Consider the following 25,145-nt stretch of genomic DNA (forward strand, 5'->3'; position numbering starts at 1 on the left):
CCCGCGCCCCAAGCCCCAAGGAGCACAAGTAGCTTACTCGAACGTTGGCACAGCGCGGCCGCCGCAGAGCGGGCCAGGAGACCGGTGGCGGCGGTCAAAATTCCAGACGCGTTTTGGGCTCCAGAATCTCTGAACAGGGCTCGAACCGAACGTGTGACCACACCAATGGATTCGTGGTTTGGGGACCAATCCTTTGGTGGGATGGGATCACACGATTCGGTTCGAGTCCCGTTTGGCGACTCTGGAGCTCAAAACGCGTCCAGAGCTTTGGCCGCCTGCGCCGCTCTTCCGGCCCACTGTGTGCAAGACGGCCGCGGCGCCGAGGGCCAGCAAGACCTTGCGGCGAGCTGGCCCCCGCGCAGGAAACTGTCGGAACGTTCGTCAAAACTCGTGTAAACATGTCGTGCTGCTTGGGAAGTGGAGCAAGCCGCCCCGCAGGCCGATTCCGAGTGGGCGGCCTCTCTCTCGCACTGATGGGGCGCCCCGCAAGGGTGCGAGAGAGACAGACCGACGAAAGCCCCGCCCGGAATCACTCTGCAGGCCGGGAGCGCGGTCACAGGTCCGTGTTGACGGTGCAGGCCGGGTACAGCGTCAGGCAGTCCTTGGCGTTCTGGCCGTCGCGGGCGGCCTGCACGTAGCGGTAGAAGCGCACCACGGCCGAGTTGAGGGAGGACGGCTTCTGCAGCTCAGTGGGGTCCCTGGGGACAAAAACAACAACACAGATGTCAACATGATTGAGGGCGTAATCGTCCGCAAAACGCGCCGCGGCATGAACACGACAAGGACGACACATTTTCCCCTCGAATGGCGTTTTCTTGGAGACAGGCGCGCTGTCCCTGCCATTTCGCACGGACACGTCTCGCCGGGCTCACTCGCACTGCCCCGCTCTGCTCCGCCTCGCCCCGCCTCGCCCCGCCCGCCCGCCACGCCCCGCCCCGCCACGCCCCCGGCAGCACAAATGAGGGCGATTTTCGCGTACAAGGCCGACGTCGTCTTCCCCATGTCTTCTTCAATTTCCTGTCCTTTGTAGCCACCCCACCCTCCGGCCGCGCGACACGTGAAAAAGGGGAGGGGGGGCTAGCAGCGTGTGTATGTGTGTGTGTGTACATGTAGAGGTGTGTCGGTGTACGCGGAGATGTGTGTGTGTGTGTGTGTGTGTGTGTGTGTGTGTGTGTGTCAGCTCGGCCGAGCAGACTTCGCCGCCGGAAAGAACACGGCGACGTCGACGCCGCCGGCAAACGCCCATACGTTGCTGGTGTAGCGCCCTCCTGCGCCCTCCCACCTCGCCCTCACCCCTCGCCTCTCGCCTCGAGGCTTTGTGTGTGGAGGAAGGGGCGGGGGTGAGTAGGGGCTGCTCACGGAGCTGCATCACGGCGGACACGGGGGATGCCAGCACTCTGTTCCCCAGGAAGTACCTCCCCCTCCCCCCCCCCACTACCGAGGCTCGTTGCTCTCGCAGCGGAAGCTCCCCCATTTTCTGTCCTTTCGCTGACGAGCCTGGAACGGAGGGAAAAGTGGGGCATGTGGGGAAAAATGAGAGAAGGGCGCGCAAACACGCGAGCGTAGGGTGTCGAGGCGGGGAAGGAGGTGGGGGAGAGATTTTTCGACGACGGAAGCGCGCGTCCTCGAGGACGGCCTTGAGGTTGTTGTCTTCCGGGGGCGGATTTCGGCCTAATTAGATCTCGGGCCGAGATTCTCGGTGATCTCCACCGCGGGCGGCCGCGCCACGCCACGCCGCGCCCCGGCTTTTAATCAACGGACCTAACGGACAATATTGGCGGTAGCAATTTCCTGCCGCTTATGAGGCCTCACATTTTTTTCATCCCTCGGGGCTGCTCGCTCATTCCGGAAGCACGGCGCTTTCGTGACGCTGTCTCTCTCGCACCCGCGGTGCGCTCGGAACGGGTGCGAGAGAGACAGGCAGAACGGCGGAGCGTTGGTGGTAATCAGACAGCAGCAGGAGCGGAAACACCAGCATCATCATCAGCAGACACCGCACGTGCGCCCGCGCAGCTGCAGCGCACTCTAGACGCTGTTGATGCTCCATAGAGTCCCCAAAAGGCACGCCGGGAAACCCAAGGTGCCGCCCCACCCTCCCTTTGGCCGCAGCAATCCATTGGTGGGGTCACGACGTTCGGTCGAGTCCCTTTAGCGACTCGGAGCTCAACGCGTCTGAGTTTTGGCAGCCTCCACCGGCTTCGGCCCACTGTGGGCACGCGCCCCGCGCAGTCCCGCTCCCGCACTAATAGCGCCTGTGGATCGGTGCATAGGCAGTGCCGCCACGCACGCCGGAGCCGCAGCGCTGCCCGCCTCCACGGCGCTCCGTCGGCCGGCCGCCGAACCCGACCCAACCTTGTTGGCACGTCAAGAGGTGCCGCGCCCTGCTGCGCCCTGCAGACTGATTCCGAGAGTCGTCTTCGCCGCTCTGTCTCTCTCGCACCATACGGAACGCCCCACGGGTGTGAGAGAGACAGAGCGACGAAAACTCTCGGGATCAGTCTGCTGCGTGCCTCCCCCTCGAGATCGAGACCGATACCGGCGAGGAGCGCGGAGGGGTTCGCCCCGCCTCGCCCCGCCTCGCCCCGCCTCGCCTCGCCCCGCCTCGCCCCGCCCCGCCCCGCCTCGCCCCGCCCCGTCTCGCCCCGCCCCGCCCCGCCTCGCCCCGCCCCGCCTCAAGGAAGGTGCGTAATTAGCGCCAAAGGCTGCCGGAGGGCGCAGGGCGGCGCGGGGCGGCGTGGCCCCCGGCGGGGTGACGAGGCGGAAGGCGCGGCCACGGCGACGCGGCCCTCGGTGGGGCCCTCGGCCCTCGGCGGGGCGCAGGGCACACAGGGCGCGACGCAGGGCCGGGCGGAGCTTCCAAGCAACAGGTCAACACCAAACTTGTCCCCCCCCCCTCCCCGCCGCCAGCGACACTGTTTGCTCTCCCTATATTGGACTCGGCTGGCTCGGCCTTCTCGTAAAAGTGCCGCGCGGGTTATTCGTACGTCTGGCCCGGCCATCTTCCAATAACGATGTCAGTCCAAGAGAGGGGGGGGGGGGGGGGGGTGCTGTGACGCGCCAGCCGGGCGGCGGGCTTAGCGCCTCCTCTGCCGAGTCACGGCGCACCCGCCGCGTTACACGCCTGTCGGCCTGTCGGCCTGTCGGGCCCCGCACTGCCGCCGGACCGCCGCTGGGACAAAGGCCCGCCGGGAAAACATGGCAAGCAAAAACAAAACAGAAACGGGCCGATTGATTTTGTTGTCATTGTTGTCGTTGTTTGCGCTCGGCCAAGGACGAGCCATGGCCGCCCTCCGGGGGGTGGTCGGTCGGCCGGTCGGACAGCGGCGGAGAAAATAACAGGAAAAGTAGCGATATACATCGGCAACTTTGGCCCGTCCCGTACATTAAGACACGTACGAATTTCGCCTATGTTTGACCCTGACGGAATTAAACCTGAGTCTGGGGTTATAATAAATGTCGTTTTCGTCATCAGCACCCTCAAAAACATCAGAAACAATGCCAAAAATCGAATAAAAAGAATGTTCAAAAAATACCCCGCAGGGATTTGAACCCGGGTCCGAACTTCTCCGATTCGCTCGAAACTGGCACCATTGGTTTTTTCTCGTCGCACCGATTCCAAAAATACCCCTACATGCCCTGCTAGCTGCATCCGTTGCCGAGATCCTCCTCGACCCCATGTAGACCATGATGCACCTGCAGCAGCGCCCCCGGGGCTCGGATCGGATTTGCTGCCACCGGGCGGTTCTTAGGGTCACCCAAGGAGGCTGCATACCAAAGTTGGTCAAGATCGGACCACGGGAAGTCCTCGGACGAACGAACGAACGAACGAACGGACGAACGGACGCACAGCATGCATCATACTATATGCCCGTCCCTCCGTCATTTTTTTACAAAAAATAAACGGGACGGGCCAAAAAGGGGGCGGGGCTTTTATCGCAGGTGCCACAAGGCGTTACCAGAACGCGGCGACGGGTATGAAAAATTGAGAGGCGCTGCCTCTTCGGGGAACCGCTTCGTGCAGGATTTACACGTTAGTGTGTGTGTGGCGTGTGTGTGTGCGTGTGTTGCGGGACAGGGTCGCCGCAGCCACCGCCGCCATACCTGGTACACCATTCAGCACAAAGCCAGACGCACAAAGCAGCGCTAAAGCCGAGCAAAACGCTTCGCAAATGGTAATGTACCGCGGACAGTGGGGTGGCTTTCCAGCTTTTCAGCGAGTTCCGACGCAACACATGAGTGCTCTCTCTCTTTCTCTCTTTCTCTCTCTCTCTCTCTCTCTCTCTCTCTCTCTCTCTCTCTCTCTCTCTCTCCCTCCCTCTCTCTCCCTTTCTCTCCCTCTCTCTCTCTCACACACGCACTCACACAAGCGTGCACTCATTTATGCAGTCTGAGCCCTCCGCTACTACCGGCGGCGTGGCGGCCCGACCTGATCCAGGTCAGTGGCGGTTGGCGGTTGGTCCTGGTCGGTCCGGCCTGACGGCATGCATGGCATGACGGGCCTCGTGTTCCGGGACCCAGCAGCTGCAGACTGATTCCGAGAGTCGTTTTCGTCGCTCTGTCTCTCTTGCACCCGTACGGGGCGCCCATGAGTGCGAGAGAGACAGGGCGACGAAAACGACGCAGAGTGCGCCGCCGTGGCCGGGCCATGCGGGACGCAGACGGTGTCGCCCTGGTTGGCAGTCCGGCCGGGCCGCTGGGCGACGGTCGGCCCGGCACGGCCTGCACGGTGGCGTGGTGACAGCTGCGACTGCCCCCCGCGCGTCCCCGCCAGACCGGACCACTCTCCGGAGGCATCCCTCCAGAAGGGGCACTCACGTCACTCACGTACGCAGCGCCAGCGCCGCGCGGACCGCCACACTAAACGACAGTCGGCGGTGGAAAACACCATTCGCATCGCCCATGCACGCTAAGACAGTGTGGTGGGGGTTCTTTGTGGTCCGGACCCTTTTGCAGTGTTTTCTTGTCGAAATAGCGCATTCCTTGCAGGTCCGACGAGAAGCATGAGCATGAGACGGTCTGGTGCGCTGCTGCATTCTCCCTTGCGAGAAGGCATGGCTGGACTGCTGCATGTGCGGCTTATGGCTCATGAAGGGCTCGTGATGTGTATACACTGAAAACCCAAACGTGGTCTAGACCGCACCAACTGGTGTGGTCAAATAGACGCCATTTTGACCACACCAGTTGGTGCGGTCTAGACCACGTTTGGTGCGTTTGGTGAGGTCTAGACCACACCAACTAATGTGGTCAAAATGGCACCCATCTGACCACACCAATGGTGCGGTCTGGACCACGTTTGGGTTTTCAGTGTAGACGGCTTGGCCCGTCCAAGTCCTTCCTACACTAGCTCCTACACCTTGTCCTACTCCTAGGCCCCACCCAGAGAACAGAAAAAGGTCATATTGACGTCAAGTGAGCTAAACTTGATAAAATTTAGTCACGCTCTGCATCAGTGACCCCTCATGACAAGAATTTGACTCGGTATTTTGTGTCAAATTCACATCATAAGATATCATATTCAATAAAAGGATATCAATTGACATGCACTTGACGTCAAAAATCGCTAACTTTGACCGTCGGCAATGATGTCATCTTGTCACTAATCATTTGACATCATCGTGACCTTTTTCTGTTCTTTGGGCAACTACACTCGTGTAAATTTTGTCAGAAGGTCAGAATCATGTCTGAAATCCTGATCAAAATTCGCGCACCTCTGAAAGCTGAAATTCTGAAAACTTATGCTGATATTGATGGCCTGACTTCAGCAGCATGTCAGAATATGTTTTCAGCTTTCAGAGGTGCGCGAATTTTGATCAGGTTTTCAGACACGTTTCTGACATTCTGTCAAGGTTTACACGAGTGCTATAGGGCACTTTAATTGTGTTGTTTTTAGAGCGAAGTTGAAAATTAGTGCAAAGTATCGATTTCCGAATTGTGACTACCACTATTGGTGGTTCCGCTTTGACGTTAGTTCGTTGCTCTGCGTCCTGCCTGTCCTGAATGGCCGCCGAAGTGGCTGCTCCTTCGCCGGCTCCGCGGTTTAAGGGGCGTAAGCCGCGTGGAGGGAAGGTGGGAAGGGGTGGGGCGGGTCTGCGGAGGGGCTTTGGAAGCCGACAGCCGCCTGCGTGTCATTCTATAAAGACGGAGCTTTCCCGGGGCATTATTTCCCTTTCCGCGTCTTGTTTTACGACCCGGCGAAGAATAATAGAAGGTGCCGTGCCGTGCCATGCACTCTTAACAAATGTCCGTAGCCGTTCGATTCGTTGCCGGGTTGCTGTCCTGAATGCCGGCGATTGTGGCTGTTCCTTCGCCGGCTCCCGGTTAAGTGTCGTGATGCCGCGTAAAGGTGGAAGGGTGTGCAGGTCTGCGGAGCGGCGTTGAACCACAGGCGGCCTGCCGTGTCACCGCTAAAAGACGGAGTGATCCCGGGGCATTATTCCCAGTAACGCTTGTTTTGACCTACAGTGAAAATGTAATAAAAGGTTTACGGACGGTGATGGGGTGGCGTGGCACAGTGGGCCAGAAGACCGGTGGAGGCGGACGAAACTCTGGGCGCGTCTTGAGCTCCAGAGTCGCTAATCAGGCCTCGAACCGAACGTGTGACCCCACCAATGGATTCCTCGTTTGGAGAGCAATTTATTGGCGGGGTCACAGGTTCGGTTTAGCGACTCTGGAGCTCAAAACGCGTCTAGGGTTTTGTCCACCTCCACCGGTCTTCTGGCCCACTGTGCGTGGCGTGCCAAGGCGTGCTTTGCCGTGCCAGCGAGGACGATGCCTTGTTGATTTAAGGCGCAGGGGGCCGAGGGACGCACCAGACACCCTCTGCCTGCCACTGGAATATTTCTCCATTATCGTACCGCGCGCCCGATCGCCGATCACTGCCATACAGCAGCTAATTCCACCCCACCCCTTCTCCCAGCTCGATAAGAATCACTCGCCGGAGGCTGTGCTACACTGTGCTGGTCGGAGCGCGGCCCGCATGTTTCCGAGGCCATCATTGTTCCGGCTGTTATTGTCACTGATGCAGAGTGGGCCAGAAGACCGGTGGAGGCGGCCACAATTCCTGACGCGTTTTGTGCTCCTGAGTCACGAAAGGGGACTCGATCTGAGCGTGTGACCCCACCAATGGATTCCCCGTTCGGAGAGCGATCAATTGGCGGGGTCACGCGTTCAGTTCGAGCCCCCTTTCGCGACTCAGGAGTTCAAAAAGCGTCAGAAATTTTGGCCGCCTCCACCGGTCTTCTGGCCCACTGTGTGATGCGTCCGATTGTGTCGGTGTCCCGCTTTGAAGCGCGCTCAGCCCTTACAGAAATGGATTTGTGGAAGGTGGTCGATAAGTGGTACTGCGGACCACTTTTTCGCCCCTTTTCATACCCCTTTTGACCAAAACCACCCACTGCGACCCTCTTCGTTCATTTGAACCCCTTCGTGACCCCGTTTTCTCCTCTCAAAGAGACGAGGGGCCCTTTTCAGTACCCCCTTTTTGCTGCTCAAGCTCAGGGGGTCCTCCAACGGACGTGGACCCCTTTTCTTCACGCGAAGGGGGTCCAAAAAGGGGTGCCTTTGACGCGATGCAGAACGGCGCATGTGATGACTCTCCATGCACGCCACCAAGTTGCTATTCAGAGGAGTGACGGTCACGATGTCGCGGCTTCCCAAGTCCTGCAAAGTCCTGGTTTCTATGAGAGGATGGCGTTCTATAATTAGAATCTGGTTCTAGCCTCAGGTCTATCGTAAACTTTTATATTCGCGCGAATTATTGTTTCTGTAACTGGAGAAAGAAACCGCGGACCTGGACCTGGGGAAAGGAAGGGGGGGGGGAGCGATGTCGCAATACTCTTCTTTTTTCGTTTTCGGATACGCGCCCGGCAAGGAAAACAAGCCTGGCGTTGTAAGTCCAGACTTGTAGAAGCATATGGGCGGCGCGCGGATCCTCTGACAGGAGAAGCGCTATGGCTCAGGTGTAAAGTGGAGGTCTCATAACAGAAAGGTCCGAGGATCGAATCCCGACTGCAGCGTCGCTTCGCCTACGCGGAGCATGCCCCGCACACACTTTTGGCACTTTCTTTGGAACCCACCTCAGACCCCCTTTTGGACCCCTCTCTCGCGGTTAAAAGGGTGTCTGCGGCTAGACACCTTTTAGTGGTGCATCTAGGAGGTACCGTGAGAACCCCTTTTTTGACACACTTTATCACCCACTTTTAGCACCCAACAACGACGTGATCCATTTCTGTAAGGGAGCAGACTGATTCCGAGAGTCGTTTTCGTCGCTCTGTCTCTCTCGCACCTACACGGGACGCCCCGTGACAGCGAGAGAGACAGGCCGACGACTCTCGGTATCGGTCCGCCGTTGTTCGGGTCGAGCCTCACCTGCTGAGCTCCGCCGAGACGAGGTTGGAGTGCGGCGCGAACCGCGAGGGCTTCTTGTACATGGAGCAGACGAGGCGCTCCCGGCAGGCCTCCTCGTTGAAGCCCAGCTGCACGAACACGTTGTCCATGCGCTGCAGCAGCGGGCTGTAGAACGCGTCGTAGGCCACCTCCACTGTGGGGCCCACCACGTTTGCCAGGCTCGGCGCGGGCGGCGGCGAGGACGGGCTGGGCGTCGCGGTGTCCACCTGCGGAGAGGAGTTAAGTTCAAATCACGATAAGGCGTGTCACTCACAGATTCAGTGCGAGATAGTCCACGGAGAGGACGACGGGCGGCCAGAGCATCGCCGACGGCCGCCGAAACGCTAGACTTTTGAGCTTCAGATTCGCTAAGCATAGGTCTTGAACCGAACGTGTGGCCCGACCAATGGATTCCTCGTTCGGAGAGCAATCCATTGGTGGGGTCACACGTTCGGTTCGAGTCCCATTTAGCGGCCCTGGAGCTCAAAACACGTCCTGGATTTTGACCGCCTCCACCGGTCTTCTGGCCCACTGACTGCTGCAGGGAGACCAGGGCGGCCGGGCTAGTGGGTGGGCTCGCCGCACGCGACCGCAACTCCACTGAACTCTCAATAGTGTCTGATGAAGACGCATGGCGCTGGCCGCCTCCCCTGCCGTCCTGCGTGGTCCTGCCGTCCACAAGCGCCGCCCAGATCGCAGGCCACTCACTCTGGCCCGCAAAGTTCGGCGGGGCTCGGTTTCCAGGAACCGACGGCGTGCACGGCAGGTGCCCCGCAGGAGCTAATTCGGTCTGACCACCGAAAGTTAGCCAGCCGTGAGTCGCGAGTAATTTCCGTGGCTAGTGTTTTGTGCCTGTGCAGAATAGGTGTCGCATTGCCGCGCATGATAGTTTGGCTTCCCCACCGTTCCCGGGTGGCAGACCGAATATCAATGGCAATCCGACCTAACCCAAGCACCTGCCATCTTCGATATCGACATGCTGAGGAGTCCAAACTTTAGAGGCGACTGCTCCGGTGTGGCGTTACATCGACCTAGAAAGTCGCTGAACCACTTGCGATACTCCACGATACTAAGAGGTTTCAGTTACCAGCCAATATCACTGCTCCCATCCCAACTATGGGGTACCTATACTCTTTACTGAGCCGTACTGTTATCCAAGTTAACAAGATGACAACACAAAATCTGGAATCATTGCAGTTTTTTGCAATGATCATTGCAACATTCTGCGATACTGTAGCTCATCACACCTTTTACCAATGATCATCACAGAAAAGTGCGACGAAATTTGTATTGCGCAGAAAGTGCGGTCTGTATCGCAAGTGGAATAACAGTGTAGTACTTCGCTGAACCATGGGACACTACCCCTGCTGAGGCCGTCACCGGAGTAGTCGCCAGGACGTTCACCAAGGCCGTAGTCACCATCGCCGTCGACGAAGCTGCCAATAGGCCGTCACCGAGGCCATCGCCAAGGACGTCACCCATGTTCGAACCGCATTGCATTTGCACGAGTGGCGCTGCTGTCGCCAGTGTGCCCCCGCCTCGGGCCACGCTCACTCCCCCGTTCTGAATGTCACTTCCCCGTCACTGGCCGTGACAGGATGTATTAAATTAATTTGAATACCGCCGCCCTGCCGCCCCCCGTCCCGGGACGGAGGGCCAAATCTAAACTCGGGTGATGATCGAGAGAGGGTGCCGGCTCCCCGGGCGACCCCGAGCACCCCGACGACCCGCCGGCCCGACAAGCAGAAAACTCGGCTCGGCAAGTTAAATAAAACTTATGTAAATTTGTGTCAGAGCCTGAGGAGCACGGTGGTGGTCTGCGATGAGCGCTTCAGCCCGCTTTGCATGAGCTGGGGAGGGGAGGGGGAAGGGCGTTTACGGCCGCTGTACATAGTGAGTTACACCGGGAAAATGGCCTGTCAGGGTCCACGTTTTGGAATTACGGCGGGGTTCTCGTCGAGTCACTTTTATATCTTCGTGCGGAAACTGCCCGCTATTCGGCCGTGTTAGGTACCGTGTATCCGTGAGTCTAATGGCGGCAATGATAATCCTGTGTGAGGGCGACGCGCAGTGGGCCGGGAGACCGGTGCGGCCAAAACCCTAGACGCGTTTTGAGCTCCAGAGTCGCTAAACGAATCTCGAACCGGACGTGTGATCCCACAAATGGATTCCCCGTTCGGAGAGCAATCCATTGGTAGGGTCACACGTCCGGTTCGAGGCCCATTTATGAAGGGCCTCTGGAGCTCAAAAAGCCTCTAGGCTTTTGGTCACCTCCACCGGTGTTCTGGCCCACTGTGGGGGTGTGGCAGGGACGGATTTCCTGCCTTAAAACTGTTTGCGAAGATGGTTTTCCGGGAGGGCGCGTGAATCGATGGACGCCACGGCCGGGTCGTCACCCCCGCCACGCCACGCCGCGCCACGCCGCCGGTGCGACGCGCCCAAGCGTGTCTTACGCAAATGAAGGGTCTGAAGGCTGTTGCTTGGACGGCGATATGGAGCCGGAATTAAATTCGGCCAAAGGCGCGCTCCGATTTGAGTTGCAAATGGACCGTGGTGGACGGCGTCGGCGTCGGGGGGTTGTTGGCCGACGGGGTCCTGGAGGGGTTCTCGGGGTCCGGCTCACAGGCGTATTGGGGACGCCGGGGTACTCCGGTGGGACCTCCGGGGACCCTCCGGAGGGGGAGGCGGTATCGGGAGGGACGGAGAAGTAAACGTGATCAGTTTAATACCCAGCCAGCCGGGCGGGCGGCGAGGGCGCAGAGCCCCTCGCCGACCCCGTTCCGTTACCGGGGCGCCACGGCGCGCCACGGCGGGGCGTTGAATGAAAACACGGCGCTGTCAGCGGGGAATGAATTCGTCAGGCGGCGACAAATTGGCTCACTCCGTGTCAACAAACTGGCGAGGGCCTCAAGCAAAAGGAGTGCTGTCCTCAAAAAAAAATGACCAATTTCGCCCAAACGAAAACAAAAGTGTAAGTTGGGAAAGAAGAGTGCAGTGCAGGGCAAAAAAAAGTACACCCAAGTTAAAATCTTGACGTTGAGCCATCCCTCGATTTGTTGTAATCTGAACATGAAAATCTGCGTCTGAAAACACTGTCAAATGGATGTCAAGATTCCTCCTCTGGACCACAGGGGGTATACTTTTCTTACCCTGTACTTGTCTTATCCTGTACTTCTTAACCTGTATTTTTCCTTCCCTGTGCTTTTCTTACTCTGTACTTTTCTTACCCTTGTACTTTTCTTACCCTTGTACTTTTCTTACCCTTGTCTTTTCTTACTCTTGTGCTTTTCTTACCTTTGAACTTTTCTTACTCTTGTACTTTTCTCACCTTTGAACCTTACCCTTGAACTTTTCTTACCCTTAAACTGGTCTCGCCCTCGAACTTTTCTTGCCCTCGAACTTTTCTTACCCTTGTACTTTTCTTACCCCGTACCTTTCTTACCCTGTACTTTTCTTATCCCGTTCTTTTCTTACCCAAATAACCCGTAGTCGTCACACGGTTCGCCACTCACCCCTCCTTGTTTCCGCTTGCCGCCGGCGTTGGGCGTGTGCCTGTAGACGCGCTGGTCGTCCCAGGGGTTGGCACCCTGGCCGAGGCCCTGGCCGACGACGCCCGGGTTGACGCCCGGCGCGGCGCCCAGCCCCCAGGCCGCCATCACGTCGTTGCTCTGCTGGTTGGCGGGCAGCACGCCCAGGTTCTCGTTGCGGTTGTGCGCCGGATACTCGTAGCCGCCGCCGCCGCCGCCGGGGCCTCCCGGTCCGCTGGGCCCGGCGAAGTCGGCGAAGGGGTTGGAGTCGGACGAGGGCCCGGACGGCGGCGTGCCGTACACGGGCCCGGACGCGTCCGGCACGTACGACGAGTGGCCCGAGTACGGCGGCGGCGACCCGCTGTACTCGATGCCGCCGCCGTGGACGCCGTGGCCGCCGTGGTGGGGCGGCGCGGCCACCGGCACGGGCTGCGGCACGGGCACGGGGATCACGTGGTGGTGGTGCGCGATCTGCAAAAGGGAGACGGCCAATGAGAAGCAGCCAAACTTTGCAGCGTAGCTGCGGCGGACGGCCCAGCCGGGATGGCTCGGGACGGCTCCACCCTGGAGCTGTCAGCGGGAACAAAGAGATGCCCCTCCGGGGACCCGACTCGGGAGCCGCGCCGTACCGCGCGGCAGTGAGGCACCGTCGCCACTCGCCGCGGGGAGCTAAATTGACAAACCGCCGCCCCCCTCGCCACCACCCTCGTGGGGGTCATCGCGCAGCGCGGCCTGGCGGAAGGCCCGGGAAAGCGCCGATGTCGGCGACAAGGAAATCCGGACAAAAAAGCCGCCAAATTGAAACGGCCGCTCTCGAGTCGGGGAGGCGAAATGGAATTGCAGCGCAACACACAGTGCGCCTGAAGACCGGTGGAGGCGGCCAAAACTCTAGACGCCTTTTGAGCACCAGAGTCGCTAAACAGGACTCGAACCGCACGTGTGACCCCACCAATAGATTCCTCCTTCCGAGAGCAATCCATTGGTGGGGTCATACGTTCGGCTCGAGTCCTGTTTAGCGATTCTGGAGCTCAAAACGCGTCTAGAGTTTTGGCCACCCGCGCCGGTCTTCTGGCCCACGTGCAACAGTTCGTTCAGCCCATTTTACCTTGTGGTGGTGGTGGTGGTACTTGGCGTAGTTGGCGTGGTAGTACGAGCACAGCTTGAACAGGTGGGACAGCGCGGGGAACAGGAACAGCAGCACCTTGAGCAGCAGCTTCTTGGCCGTGCCCACGCCCAGGATGAGGGGCAGTAGGAACATGAGCTTCACCTTGATCATCTTGACGATGAGCAGCAGCGCGAAGAAGCTCGTCATCAGCTTCTTCTTGAACAGTTTCTCTGCGGGCAGAAAGGCAGGGCGTCAGTCGGCTTCGCATTGCTTCGCATTCGAGATCCATCAGTCATCAGAGAGGGGCGGGCGGGGCGGGGAGGCACTCCTCCAGGGGCGCTCCGGACAGCCCTGCAGAGACGCGCTCCAGCCGCATTGCTGCCCTACGGACAACGTAACCACCGCAGGGGGCTCTCCCCTCCCAGCCTCGGAAATTCGGACCTCGGCGGCGGTAGCAAGCACGTTGCAGCAGTCCCGCCGAGGAGCCCCCGACCCCCGTCCGCGTCAACACCTGTTCCGTTGACGAGCGGCGGTACGTGCCAAAGGTGCCGGCGCCTCCGTGTTGACCCCAGCGGGGCCCTGCAGGGGCGGCTATCTGCCATCACGTCACACCGTGTTACCGCTCACGTTACGCTCCATCAAGGTAGAAAGGCCGTGCGTCACAGAACGTCACGCCGCGACCCGAGTAGTGTTCTGCAGGGCGAGGCGGCGCGGACGGGGCTGCTTCGGCCGAGCCAGCCGATGTCTTAGCCGTCGGTCCGGGCGCACGTCGGACCGCCACCCCTTCGGTCGCTCGGATACACGTCGCCGGTGCCGCTGCGGCGAATTTTGCCATCCTAGAACCCTGTCGCGACAGTCGCGCGTCCAGGGGAGGGTGAGGAGGGACGTACCTGACCTCCGTCCGCTCGACACTGTTCCGGACGGCAGCGGTACGTAACCCAAAGCGTTGCACGCGCGTCCTCGTGTGCCCCAACGTGGCCCCGCAGGGCGGACGCCATCACGAACACCGTGTTACCGCCACGTTCGCCCATCAGTGAAAGGCCGTGCGTCACGACGTACGGCGCGACCGAGCGCGACCGCCAGCCGTTCGACGGGGCAACTAAGGAGTCCACAGCGATCGTGGCGGTGTTTGCCTCCGCCTCATTACGGGCCGCGTGCCGCCACGTCCCCCCCCCCCTTCCCCCTCGTCCCGCACCTCCCCGAGCATTCAATAACTCGCCGGGCCGACTCCGGCCGGCTTGAATTTTATGGCGAGCCATGATGCCTGAATTCCGGGTCTGCGCTGCGCGCCGAGGCTCGCCCTCGCCGTCCAGGGGGTGGGGGCGGAGGGAGGGACGACGTTGATGTCTCTCTAGTCCGGCTCGGCCGGCGCGGCCGGCACGGGCTCCACGTTTTATTACCCGAGATGGAGGCGTGAATGACATCCGCCGCGTCCCGCACCGCCCCGGTCAAGGGGGTCGGCCTGCAGGACGGACGACGGAGGGTGCGAATATGGCGGCCATTCTCGCCAGGGTCGCATTTCGGAGCCAACGTGCCCGGCCATGCCCGGGCGCGCCGCAATGCACGTTTACATCATGGAACAATAATGGCACCGCCACCAAGTTTCTTCGAAAATTAAGAAAGCTTTCCATTAAATTCTCTACCGTTGATTTGTGTTTAATTCGAGGATCGTTTTTGTGGGGTGCGTGAAAGTTGGCCGGATTTTTGCCCGGGCTGGGGTTGTCGTGAGTTCACGGTAAAAATGCTTCCTGGGAATCCCAGGAATCTCCTGGAAACTCCTATACCTTACAACATAGGGCTCCTGGAAATACCAGGTTTCGTTTTTACCGTGTTGTCACATTCGAGTCGAAGTAGCATTTCTGAGAGTTGAGGTAAAGCCGAAACTGAGCCGCGACTGACATCTCCCACACCCAACCACCTGTGCAATGCCCCATTCACTCGCAGTGCACTGCATGCAGGCTGGCTGCACTGTAACATGCGCTGCGTCGCTGTGCGGTTAGTTCCAGCGGTTCCAGGATGGAACTAGGGAGGGGGGGGGCTGCGGTCGCCGGTCGCAGGATGCGTCGAGGAGGTGAGAGAGGAGTCCCATTGTGACAAAGACGGATAGCAGGGGGGGGGGGGGTGTAGTCGTGCTCACAACAAGCGCCCCGTCCTGACGGCCCTGATGGTCCTGATGGCGCGGCCCTTGAGAAGCGGGCGAGGCGTCGCTTCGCACGGCAAGGCCGCGCTGGCCTGCCGCACTTGTGCGCGCCTTGCCGCGGTCCCGCCTTTTTTCCCGGAGGGAGTTCGCGTCTCCTTGATGAACACACTGACGGCGTTGTCGCGCTGCTCTCAGTGTGAGCACTCTCCCCGACCAGCGCGAGACACTCGTCCTCGCGAGCTGTCCCTCCTTTTAGCGAGCCCGTGTGTCTTGCCTGTCTCTCAGCTCGACCGCGCTTTGGCCGCGAATGCAGCGGACGGCGAGGCGACGGCAGCAGCCCGCGCAACAGGGGCGCCAAAAAAATGTTGTCACGCACTGCGCGGCGGGTGTTTGAACCGCCGACTCGCGTCGCGGTGGCCTCACGGATCGGCGGCGACCGGCACTGGAATGCAGGAAAAGCACCGCGACGACGGCGGCTCGACGGTGACCCCGCTACCTTGTGCTGGATCCACACAACGCACCTGCAGCTGCTCGAAGAGGAACTGGTCTGGAGCCCACCACGCCCCGCGCCGCCACACCCTACCCCACCCCGCCACGCCCCGCCACGCCGTGCCCTGCTAACGCCCGGGGGCCTGACGTGGCCGCAGATCCAGGCGGACGGCATGGCCGGCGGCGCCACGGCGGGCTGCTGCGACAGTCCGCCGAGGTCCGACCCACATCCCCGTTCCAACCATACGGCCTCGGCCTCGGCCAGGCCGACTCATCGCGTTCGACTGTGATGAACACACACACCACGACGTCGAGGAGGAGGAGAACGATGACGAGGAGGAGGAGGACGACGGCGACGAGGACGATGACGAGGACGAGGACGACGACGAGGACGACGATGACGAGGAGGACGACGATGACGAGGAGGAAGACGACGACGATGACCACGAGGAGGAGTGCGACGACAACGGCGATGACCAGGAGGAGGAGGAGGAGGACGACGACAATGACGTGGAGGAGGAGGACGACAATGACGTGGAGGACGGCGACGATAAGGAAGAGGTGGAGGAGGACGACGACGACGATGTCGAGGAGGTGGAGGACGACGATGACAGCGCGCCGCCGTCGCCGAATCCGGGCCGGTTTCCACTCGTTTCCACGACACCGGCCGCCACCGGGACTGGAACCGGGAAAACGCCGCCCGATATTCGCCCGTTAATGTATGCCCTGAAGTCGACTTAATTCGACGTCGCCTGCTCCCCCTCCCTTTCCCCCTCCCCTTTCCCCGTTCCCTTTCCGGCTCCTCGTCCGGTCCAATCCAGCAGCTCCAGGCCAGGAAATAAAGACACCAATTGCGACTGGCCTGGTCTGGCCTGGCCTGCAGGCGGCTCTGCTATGCTGGCCGCCGCTGGCGCGCTCAGTGGGATTAAGTCATTTTTATCGGCAAATAAACCCGAGAGGAGTGCTGCTGGCCTGGCTGCTGGCCTGAGTCGAGGCCGCCGTCGCCGCGCGTTTCCAACTCAGCATCCAACGAGTAGCAGCAGGACGGAAGCCACGTGACCCGTCGCCATCGGCGTGCCCGCCCGCGCTCCGAGGACGCCGAGACCGTCACTGTGCCGACACCAGCTGCAGACTGATTCCGAGAGTCGTTTTCGTCGCTCTGTCTCTCTCGCACTCATGGAGCGTCCCCAGGTGCGGGAGAGACAGAGCGACGAAAACAACTCTCGGTTCAGTGGGCTGCAAGCGGCTGCGGGTAGCCCGCCTCGCCGAACTGGAGCGCGGCCGCGGCGTGGCCGTGGGAACCCGCGCGGCACCAAGCGCGGCACCCTTTAGTAGTGTCACCCGACGGACGACGGCGCGCTTCCCGCAGAGCACTTTTACCGCCGCGACACCAACAACAATTAGCTCGGCTCTCTCGCCGGCCAGGCTGGCTTGGGCCGCCCGGAGGGTAGGCCACCCTGTGGATGGGCCACCTCGAGGGGCAGCCTCTCAAGTTCAAGTCCAGCTGGAGGGCAGCCTCTCAAGTTCAAGTCCACCTTGAGGCCAGCCTCTCAAGTTCAAGTCCACCTGGGGGGCAGCCTCTCAAGTTCAAGTCCACCTTGAGGCCAGCCTCTCAAGTTCAAGTCCACCTGGAGGACAGCCTCAAGTTCAAGTTCAAGTCCACCTGGAGGGCAGCCTCAAGTTCAAGTTCAAGTCCACCTGGAGGGCAGCCTCTCAAGTTGAAGTTTAAAGTGGAGCCCTTAATGGTAATGGAGAGGAAGTCCACCTGGGGGGCAGCCTCTCAAGTTCAAGTCCACCTTGAGGGTGAGGGCAGCCTCTCAGGTTCAAGTTCAAGTCCACCTGGAGGGCAGCCTCCTCAAGTTCATGTTCAAGTCCACCTGGAGGGCAGCCTCTCAAGTTGAAGTTTAAGGTCGCCTCGAGCCCTGAATGGTAATGGTAATGGATAGTAGGCAGCCCGTGTGGACGCGACGCACGGCGGTGCTGCGGTGGCCTACCCGGCGGGCTGCCGCCGACGAGGACGGCGAGGAAAGCGAGAGTCCGGAGGCTCGTCCGCGGCCAAGGCTGGACAAGGTTGAGCTAACGGGCGGATGGGTCGTGCGGCGCTGTGCGGCGCGGCGAGCCGGCCGGCTCGGCGGCTCGGCTGGCTTCGGTTTCGGCCCGTTTCATGCCGTTTGCGCGGCGCGCCTGGCGGTGGCGGCACGGCTTGCCGCGTCTCGCAGTCCTTCGGATCAACTTTACTTTCTCCGGTCCTGGCGGCGCGCTGTGGTGGGCTGCGGCGGGCCGTGGGCCGCGGGTTCGGCCGGGTCGGGCATGGCCGACAACGCGCGCGCGCTTCATGCAGTGGCGCGGCCACCATGACTCGGCCGGTGGGGCGGGGCGGGCCGGCGGGCCAGCCGCGCTGGACTCGTCGTCCCGTCCGGCAGATTTGGAAGCCGTAGAACCAGATTCCCCTGGCAAGCAGAGCAGGCGGGGCAGGCGGAACAAGGTCGCGTCGCCCGTCAGGGAGTCAGGGCCCCGACGGGCAGGCCGGGCCGCAGGCCGGGCAGGTCCCGCAGGCCGCTCCGTCTCTCTCGCACCCCTACGGTACGCCCCGTCGCCCCGCGGGCGCGACAGAGACAGAGCGGCGCCTGCCGCTGGTCCACTGCCGAGGAGGAAACGGTGCCGCGGCGACGTGGACCCGGACGACCTGGACGACCTGGACGTTGACCCGCCCGGCGATGTGACGTGTGGCGGTCTCCGCTCCGGTCGGCGGTGCCCCGAATCGAGACGAGCCCCGCCGAAAACAAAACGCCCGGTGGCGGCGCCCGAAATGACGGCCTGCCGACTCGACACGGGACGAGCAGAAGTCTCAATCATCGCCTCTTGACTACTGGTGAAATTAGTACTGTGGCGGTCAGAACGCAGAGTGCTGAAATTATTCGGCAATCGCGGACCGTTGACCGTTGCCTCTCATGCAGGGCGTCCCGTATGGGTGCGAGAGAGACAGAGCGACGAAAACGACTCTCGGAGTCAGTCTGCAGACGCCCTTCTTCGACGCCAATTCTTCCGCCATCCATTTTCCGGCCGAGCGTATTACAATATTTTCTTTTCCAGAGCAGCCGAAGTCCGACCGAGTGATAGACCTTTCCGGGCTAAGCTTCTTGTGCAATAACCGAATCTTTGCGCCGCCACACTGTAAGACCCAACCTATCTGCAGCGAAATGGCATTAAACTCGTTGTTGTTGATACTCCAGTAGACACCGATTTCAATTCCGTTTCGCCACAAATGAGCTGGATCTTAAAGTGTGGCGGCGCAAAGATCCGAGTATACTGAACAAGTTGCTTAGCCCGGAAAGGTCTATTCAGAGAAGAGTCGCTTCTCCGCCCTGTCTCTGTCGCACTCGCGGGGCCCTCCGTAAAGGTGCGAGAGAGACAGAGCGACGAGTCGCTCTTCTGAATCACTCGGCAGCCTACATGACGTCCTGCCGCGGCGTGCCCGGCCGTGCCGGTGGCGGAGCAGGAAGCGCGACAGAATGCGGCGACAGGCGCATCCAAGTGCCACGGCACTGCCATGTGTGGACAAGCGGAAGACGGCCGGACGGAGGAAGGGGAGGGGAGGGGAGGGGAGGGGAGGGGAGGGGGAGAGCGCGGCGAGGCTCTGGCCGTGAATGTGTGTCAAGAGGGCAGTGGCGAAGGCGGCGCGGCGCGGCGCGGCCAGTGCAGGCGGGGCGGGGCGGGCGGGGCGGTGTCTGCGCGGCGGCGCCGGGCGCGGCAAGGAGAGGCGGGGCGGGGCGGGGCGGGGGGGGCGGGCCGGCGACGCCGCCGCAAGATGCGCTGCTCCGCGCCGCACCTGACCGTGCGATACTCCGCGGTTCCTTTCGCTTTCCTCGGCCGGCTTGGGCCGGGGGCGTGCGGGGCGTACGGCGTGCGGCGTACAACACGTGTCGTGCACGTGGGAGGCCTGGGCCTGGCCTGGCCGACCGCAGGGCCCGCAGGGCGAGGCGCCGCGGGGGTCAAGCACCACGTGGGAACCATGGCACTGCGGCACTGCGAGCGAGAGTGAGCCCGAAAGTGCGAGGATGCAGCTAGTTTGTCAGCATCAACGCATTGTTCTACGTTACCGAGGGGGAGAGAGGGGGGGGATGGGGCCCGCATGAGGTTCCCTCCCCGCCTCTTTCCTCCTCCGCCAGTTCGGAGCGTCTGCGTCGCCGACGACGCGAAGGGCACGGGGACGGGACGGACCCACTGTAAGATCGTGCGCCTCGCGGATGAAAGCGACAACGTTAATGTCCGCGCACCGCCTGCAGGAAGATTCCGACAGTGCGCTCTCTTTCTCGCTCTTTCTCTCTCGCACTCATGGGGCGTTCAGCTGGGTGCGCGAGAGAGACAGAGCGACGCACAGTGGGCCAGAAGACCGGTGGGGCGGCCAAAATCCTAGACGCGTTTTGAACTCTAGAGTCGCTAAACAGGACTCGAACCGAGCGTGTGACCCCACCAACGGATTCCTCGTTCGGAGAGCAATCCATTGGTTGGGTCACGCGTTCGGTTCGAGTCCCATTTAGCGACTCTGGAGCTCAAAACGCGTCTAGAATTTTGGCCGCTCCACCGGTCGTCTGGCCCACTGTGCGACGAAGCCCAGTTCGGAATCGGTGGGCTACACGGTCCTTCCCGGCCATACGCTTGGCGCCGCGACGCGCCGCGACGGCTGGCCGCCGGGGCAGGGGGAATATCAATCGAGTTTTGCCAAGCTTTTAAAAGCCATCAGTCAAGCCTGCAGCAGGGCCGCAGGGCCGGGCAGGCCGGCAGGGGGACCGCCGAAGCCATCACCAAGGCGATGGCGTGGAGCGAGTGCCCGCGGCGCGTCGCGGCGTGGCGCGGCGGCGTGCCCCAGACAACAACATTATCGTTAGGGCCGTGCGACGCGGTGCGCGACGCGGCACGGCGCGGCCTCACCCTCCTGGCCGTCAACGCCGTCAACGCCATGAACCACGGACCGCGGCGACGCAGGGCCACGCAGCAGGCAGATTCCGAGAGTCGCTCTCGTCGCTCTGTCTCTCTCGCACCTACACGGCACGCCCCGCGGGTGCGAGAGAGACAGAGCGACGAAAACGACTCTCGGAACCTGCCATGCGGCACATCCACCCGTCCGTCACCACGGCGTCAAGCGGCCTGCCCTTTGTCGCGCGAGACAAGTACCCGACCCGCCACGGGGAATAACTCTGTCGTCGTTTTCCGAGAGGCTTTGATGGTTTTGGCAGGTGCTTTACCTGTCTGGTGGCATGCTCCGGTGGTTTCTTTGCACGAGGCAAAATGTAACTGTTCCTGGATAATCGTTCGTTCGTGCCCCACTCATAGCTCATGTTTTTCATATAGACTACTAGGAATACTGCGAAGTCCAATGTAGTAAAGATTGTAAGATTTTTGGCCTTAATTTATGGTTAAATAAGGGTTTATAAAAATGGTTGTAAATGCACTGAGAAAACCTTACAAACAACTTTAGGCCTTACAAAGAAAAGCAGCTTGTTATAACAAAGTATTTTGAGCATACTAAAGCTTACAAAGAAAATACTTCGTAATTTACGGACTATTTCTTCGTGCAAAGTAAATTAGTTTGTACTACGCTCACAATACTTTTTAAGTTTTAAGTGTGTGGTTCTCATTTCTTTAACCTTACCAAACAAAAACAAACAAAACGGAACAAAAACAAATGCTGTGCGCCGATAATCATTGAGCCTCATTTCCAGCCAAAGTTGACAGTGACGCAAAAAGCGCGCTCGTTTGAGGGTGAGGGTTGAGGTCCGCGTCCCTAACGGTAACGGTGTGCCGGCGTGGCCGCCTGGACGTGCGCGCAGGGCGCTGCTGCGTCTCGCCGTCTCGCTCTGGGCAGGTGCCGCGCAGTACGGCGCCGAATATTTAACGCCCGGCCAGGCGGCCACGCCGGCGGCCGTGGAGCATGGAGCAGAACCCCTCCGCCGCCGAGTCCGAGAAGTGCTTTCGCCGCCCCGTCTCTCTCGCACTCACGCGGCGAGGCGTACGGGTGCGAGCGAGACGGAGCGACCAAAGTACTGTTCGGAGGGGTATGAATAATTCACTGACCCTCCACACTTGGCCTCCCTTCGGCTCCGCGGGGCGACGCGACGGGCCCAGCCCAGGCCCCAGGCGGGAAGGCAGGCAGGCAGTGCAAAGCTGCTTCGGCTCTCTTCGGCTCTCTTCGGCTTGACCCGCGACGACGAAAAAAGGATCCCGGTCGCGCCACGCCCTCCGCCCCGCCGTTAGACTTTCCAGCGCGTTTTTCTCGAAGCCACTCATCACGCCAGCGAGCCACGCCACGCCGAGCCACGCCACGCCAGGCCGCGCCACGCCGCGCCAGAGGCCACGCCCCCGCCGCGCTCAAAGGCGCCCTTTGAACCCCATCGGGCGCTGCTAGGTGTCCCCGGGGTGTCTAGACGAAGCGTCCGGCGTCCGCCGCGCCGCCAGCCGGGCAGGGCCGGGCAGGGCAGGGCAGGGACGGCCTGTCCCCTCGGCGCAAAAAGACGGCCTCTCTTGTTTCTGTAGCAGACCAATTTCCAACTTTGAATGGGGCCGAAACTTGGGACGGCCCGGCGCGCCGCGGCGGCAGGACCGAAAGCCACAGCTCAGTGCATTCCGCCTTCCGCCCTCCGCCGCGCGAGGCGAGCGAGGCCGTCGGAGAGAAGAGGCGCGGCGCGGCCGTTAGCGAGACGCCTCGGAGCGCCGCGCCGCCTCAAAGCAGAGCGTTTTCGTCGCTCTGTCTCTCTCGCACTCACGCGGCGTCCCGTATGGGTGCGAGAGAGACAGAGCGGCGAAGACGACTCTCGGAGTGGCGGTCCGCAGGAAGGGACCGGGGAGGCTGGACACGGACAGCGTCACCCCGCCGCCATCCGCCGCGCCGCCAAGTCAACGCCAAAGGCAACGCCAAGGCAACGCCAAGGCAACGCCAAGGCAAAGGCAGGAACAAGGAAGGGAGCGGCAATCAAGTTATCGAGTTGCCAAACTCTTTTGCATATTGACAGCCTCTTTAAGGGCGCTCTTCGCGGCCTGCCCGGCCTGCTCGGCGCGCTGGGCGTACCCGCGGCGAGGTGTGGCGCCGCGGCGCGCGTCCGACAGTTTCCGGTTCCTCTAGCGCAGCGGTTCCCAACCTTCTTCGGTTCGCGACCCCAAATTTGTAACAAAAAATTTCCGCGACCCCCAGGAAAAATTTCGCGACCCCACGCGACCCCTCCTTTAGCATGCCTTTGTTACAGAGTGTGATTATCTGCCTTAGTTTGGGAGCAGTATTGCCACAAAGTTGATCAAAACGCTCAGAAATGTCTTTAAAAAATCGTGTTTTGGGCCGACTTTAAGCAGCCACTGCGTCTGATCCGACAAGGTATTTCGTCCTCCCTCGACGGGCATTTGGTCTTTGGACCTTCCTTTAGCATGCCTTTGTTACGGTGTGTGATTATCGGCCTTAGTTTGGGAGCAGTATTGCCACAAAGTTGATCAAAACGCTCAGAAATGTCTTTAAAGAACGTGTTTGGGCCGACTTTAAGCAGCCACTGCGTCTGATCCGACAAGGTATTTCGTCCTCCCTCGACGGGCATTTGGTCTTTGGACCTTCTTTAGCATGCTTTGTTACGGAGTGTGATTATCGGCCTTAGTTTGGGAGCAGTATTGTGCTCAAAGTTGATGAAACAGTAAAAAATGCCTTTGCAGCCATTTTGATCCACTTTGAGACAATACTGCTCCCAACTAAGCCGATAATCGCACTCCGTAACAAAGGCATGCTAAAGGAAGGTCCAAAGACCAAATGCCTGCTGAGGAAGGACGAAATACCTTGTCGGATCAGACGCAGTTGCTGCTTAAAGTCGGCCTAAAACACGAATTTTCAAAGGCATTTTCGACCGTTTTGAACAATTCTGCCAGCCGGGAAACAGCCGCGACCCCAGGCGACCCCAACCACCTCGCCGCGACCCCTCGAAATTTTTTCGCGACCCCATTTGGGGTCGCGACCCTAAGGTTGGGAACCGCTGCTCTAGCGTTTCCCAGTGCCGTTGCCGGAAAAAGGACGGACGCGCCTTTCGGCGTTTTGGCGCGCTGCTCATTCAACGAAACTTTTCCTCCACGCCGGAAAGGCCTTCACCGCAACGCCAGGATAGCGATCCCAAACAGAGGTTCCATCGCTCGCTCCGTCTCTCTTGCACCCGCACCGCGGCAGAGCGCCGCCCGCGAGAGCGAGAGAGACAGCAGAGCGGCGAGGCCTTTGTTCGGAGTCGGCCTATGCCCCGCGAATACCGCCAGGGCGTGCTCTAAAGGGGTTTTTGGCGAGGCGGAAAAACCGCGACGACGCCGCGCGGGAAGCTGCTTACAGCGTGCCGCCCCGCCCCGCCCCGCCACCAAGGCGTTCCGTTTCATGTGCGCCATTTGGTGGTGCGGGCCGCCTCGACGCCGAGCAAGCCGACGAGCAAAACCAACCACCCTGTCGCCCTGTCGCGCTGTCGCTTGCGGCGTGGCTTTTGGGGCGCGGCGGACGCACTATACACCTGCCTAAGTGGGTTGTCTGCTGGAGTCACCGCAAGGGAGGGCGCCGTGCCGTGCCGTGCCATTCCGTGCCGTGCCATGCCGTGCCGTGCCGTGCCATTCCGTGCCGTGCCGTGCCGTGCCGTGCCGTGCCGTGCCATTCCGTGCTATTCCGTGCCGTGCCGTGCCGTGCCGTGCCGTGCCGTGCCGTGCCGTGCCGTGCCGTGCTGCGCCGTACCATGCCGTGCCCCAAAAGGGCTCCCCAAAGGACGCCCCAACGCCTTCAATTTGATCACGGCGACAAACGGGTCGCGGCTCCGCGGTGTTCTCTCTCAGTCATTCCGAACAGTGCTTTGGCCGCTCCGTCTCTGTCGCACTGCCTCGGGAGGACGACCCCGCCCCGCCTCACGAGGGCGAGAGAGACAGAGAGCAAAATGATAACCAGCCGAATGGCGCGGCTGCGCGACGTTCAAGTGGAGCGAGTGTAGCCGGCCGTGACTGTGTGATCGGCCGCCCGGTCAGCCCGACAGGCAAGCCGACAGGCCCGACGCCATGGCCCTTCCCACCGAGCACCGCTCCGTCTCCCTCGCACCCCCGCGGTACGCCCCGCGAGTGCGGAGACACGGCCGAGTGACAGAAGCTCTGAGGCATCATCCGCCCCGCCGCGCCGCGTGACCGTCACGCCGGGCGCTACGCGTGCCACGCTTGCTGCGCGCGCGAATCGCAGACCCATTGGGACGATCGATCATGCCGACAAAGCGACGCACAGTGGGCCAGAAGACCGGTGGAGGTGGCCAAAACTCTAGGCGCGTTTTGAGCTCCAGAGTCGCAAAACAGGACTCGAACCGAACGTGTGACCCCACCAATTGATTGCTCGTTCGAAGAGCAATCCACTAGTGGGGCACACGTTCGGTTCGAGTCCCATTTAGCGACGCTGGAGGTCAAAACGCGTCTGGAGTTTTGGCTGCCTCCACCGGTCTTCTGGCCCACTTTGCGACGCAGT

At 60.9% G+C, this 25,145-nt stretch overlaps 1 protein-coding gene across 1 annotated transcript in view; it reads right to left on the minus strand.

Moving 5' to 3' along the window:
* Positions 1 to 204: 204 nt before the first annotated feature.
* Positions 205 to 25,145, minus strand: part of LOC117653249 — a 40,571-nt gene continuing 15,630 nt past the window's right edge. The window contains exons 2-6 of the mRNA XM_034398808.1: positions 13,018 to 13,247; positions 12,336 to 12,383; positions 11,898 to 11,996; positions 8,368 to 8,612; positions 205 to 698 (exon numbers count right to left, since the gene is read on the minus strand). Of these exons, the coding sequence (XP_034254699.1) occupies positions 554 to 698; positions 8,368 to 8,612; positions 11,898 to 11,996; positions 12,336 to 12,383; positions 13,018 to 13,247 (767 nt within the window). The 3' untranslated portion in view covers positions 205 to 553. The remainder of the gene's footprint in view (positions 699 to 8,367; positions 8,613 to 11,897; positions 11,997 to 12,335; positions 12,384 to 13,017; positions 13,248 to 25,145) is intronic.

The sequence above is a fragment of the Thrips palmi genome, unplaced genomic scaffold (genome assembly GCF_012932325.1).
Source record: "Thrips palmi isolate BJ-2018 unplaced genomic scaffold, TpBJ-2018v1 HiC_scaffold_8, whole genome shotgun sequence".
Lineage (NCBI taxonomy): Eukaryota > Metazoa > Arthropoda > Insecta > Thysanoptera > Thripidae > Thrips > Thrips palmi.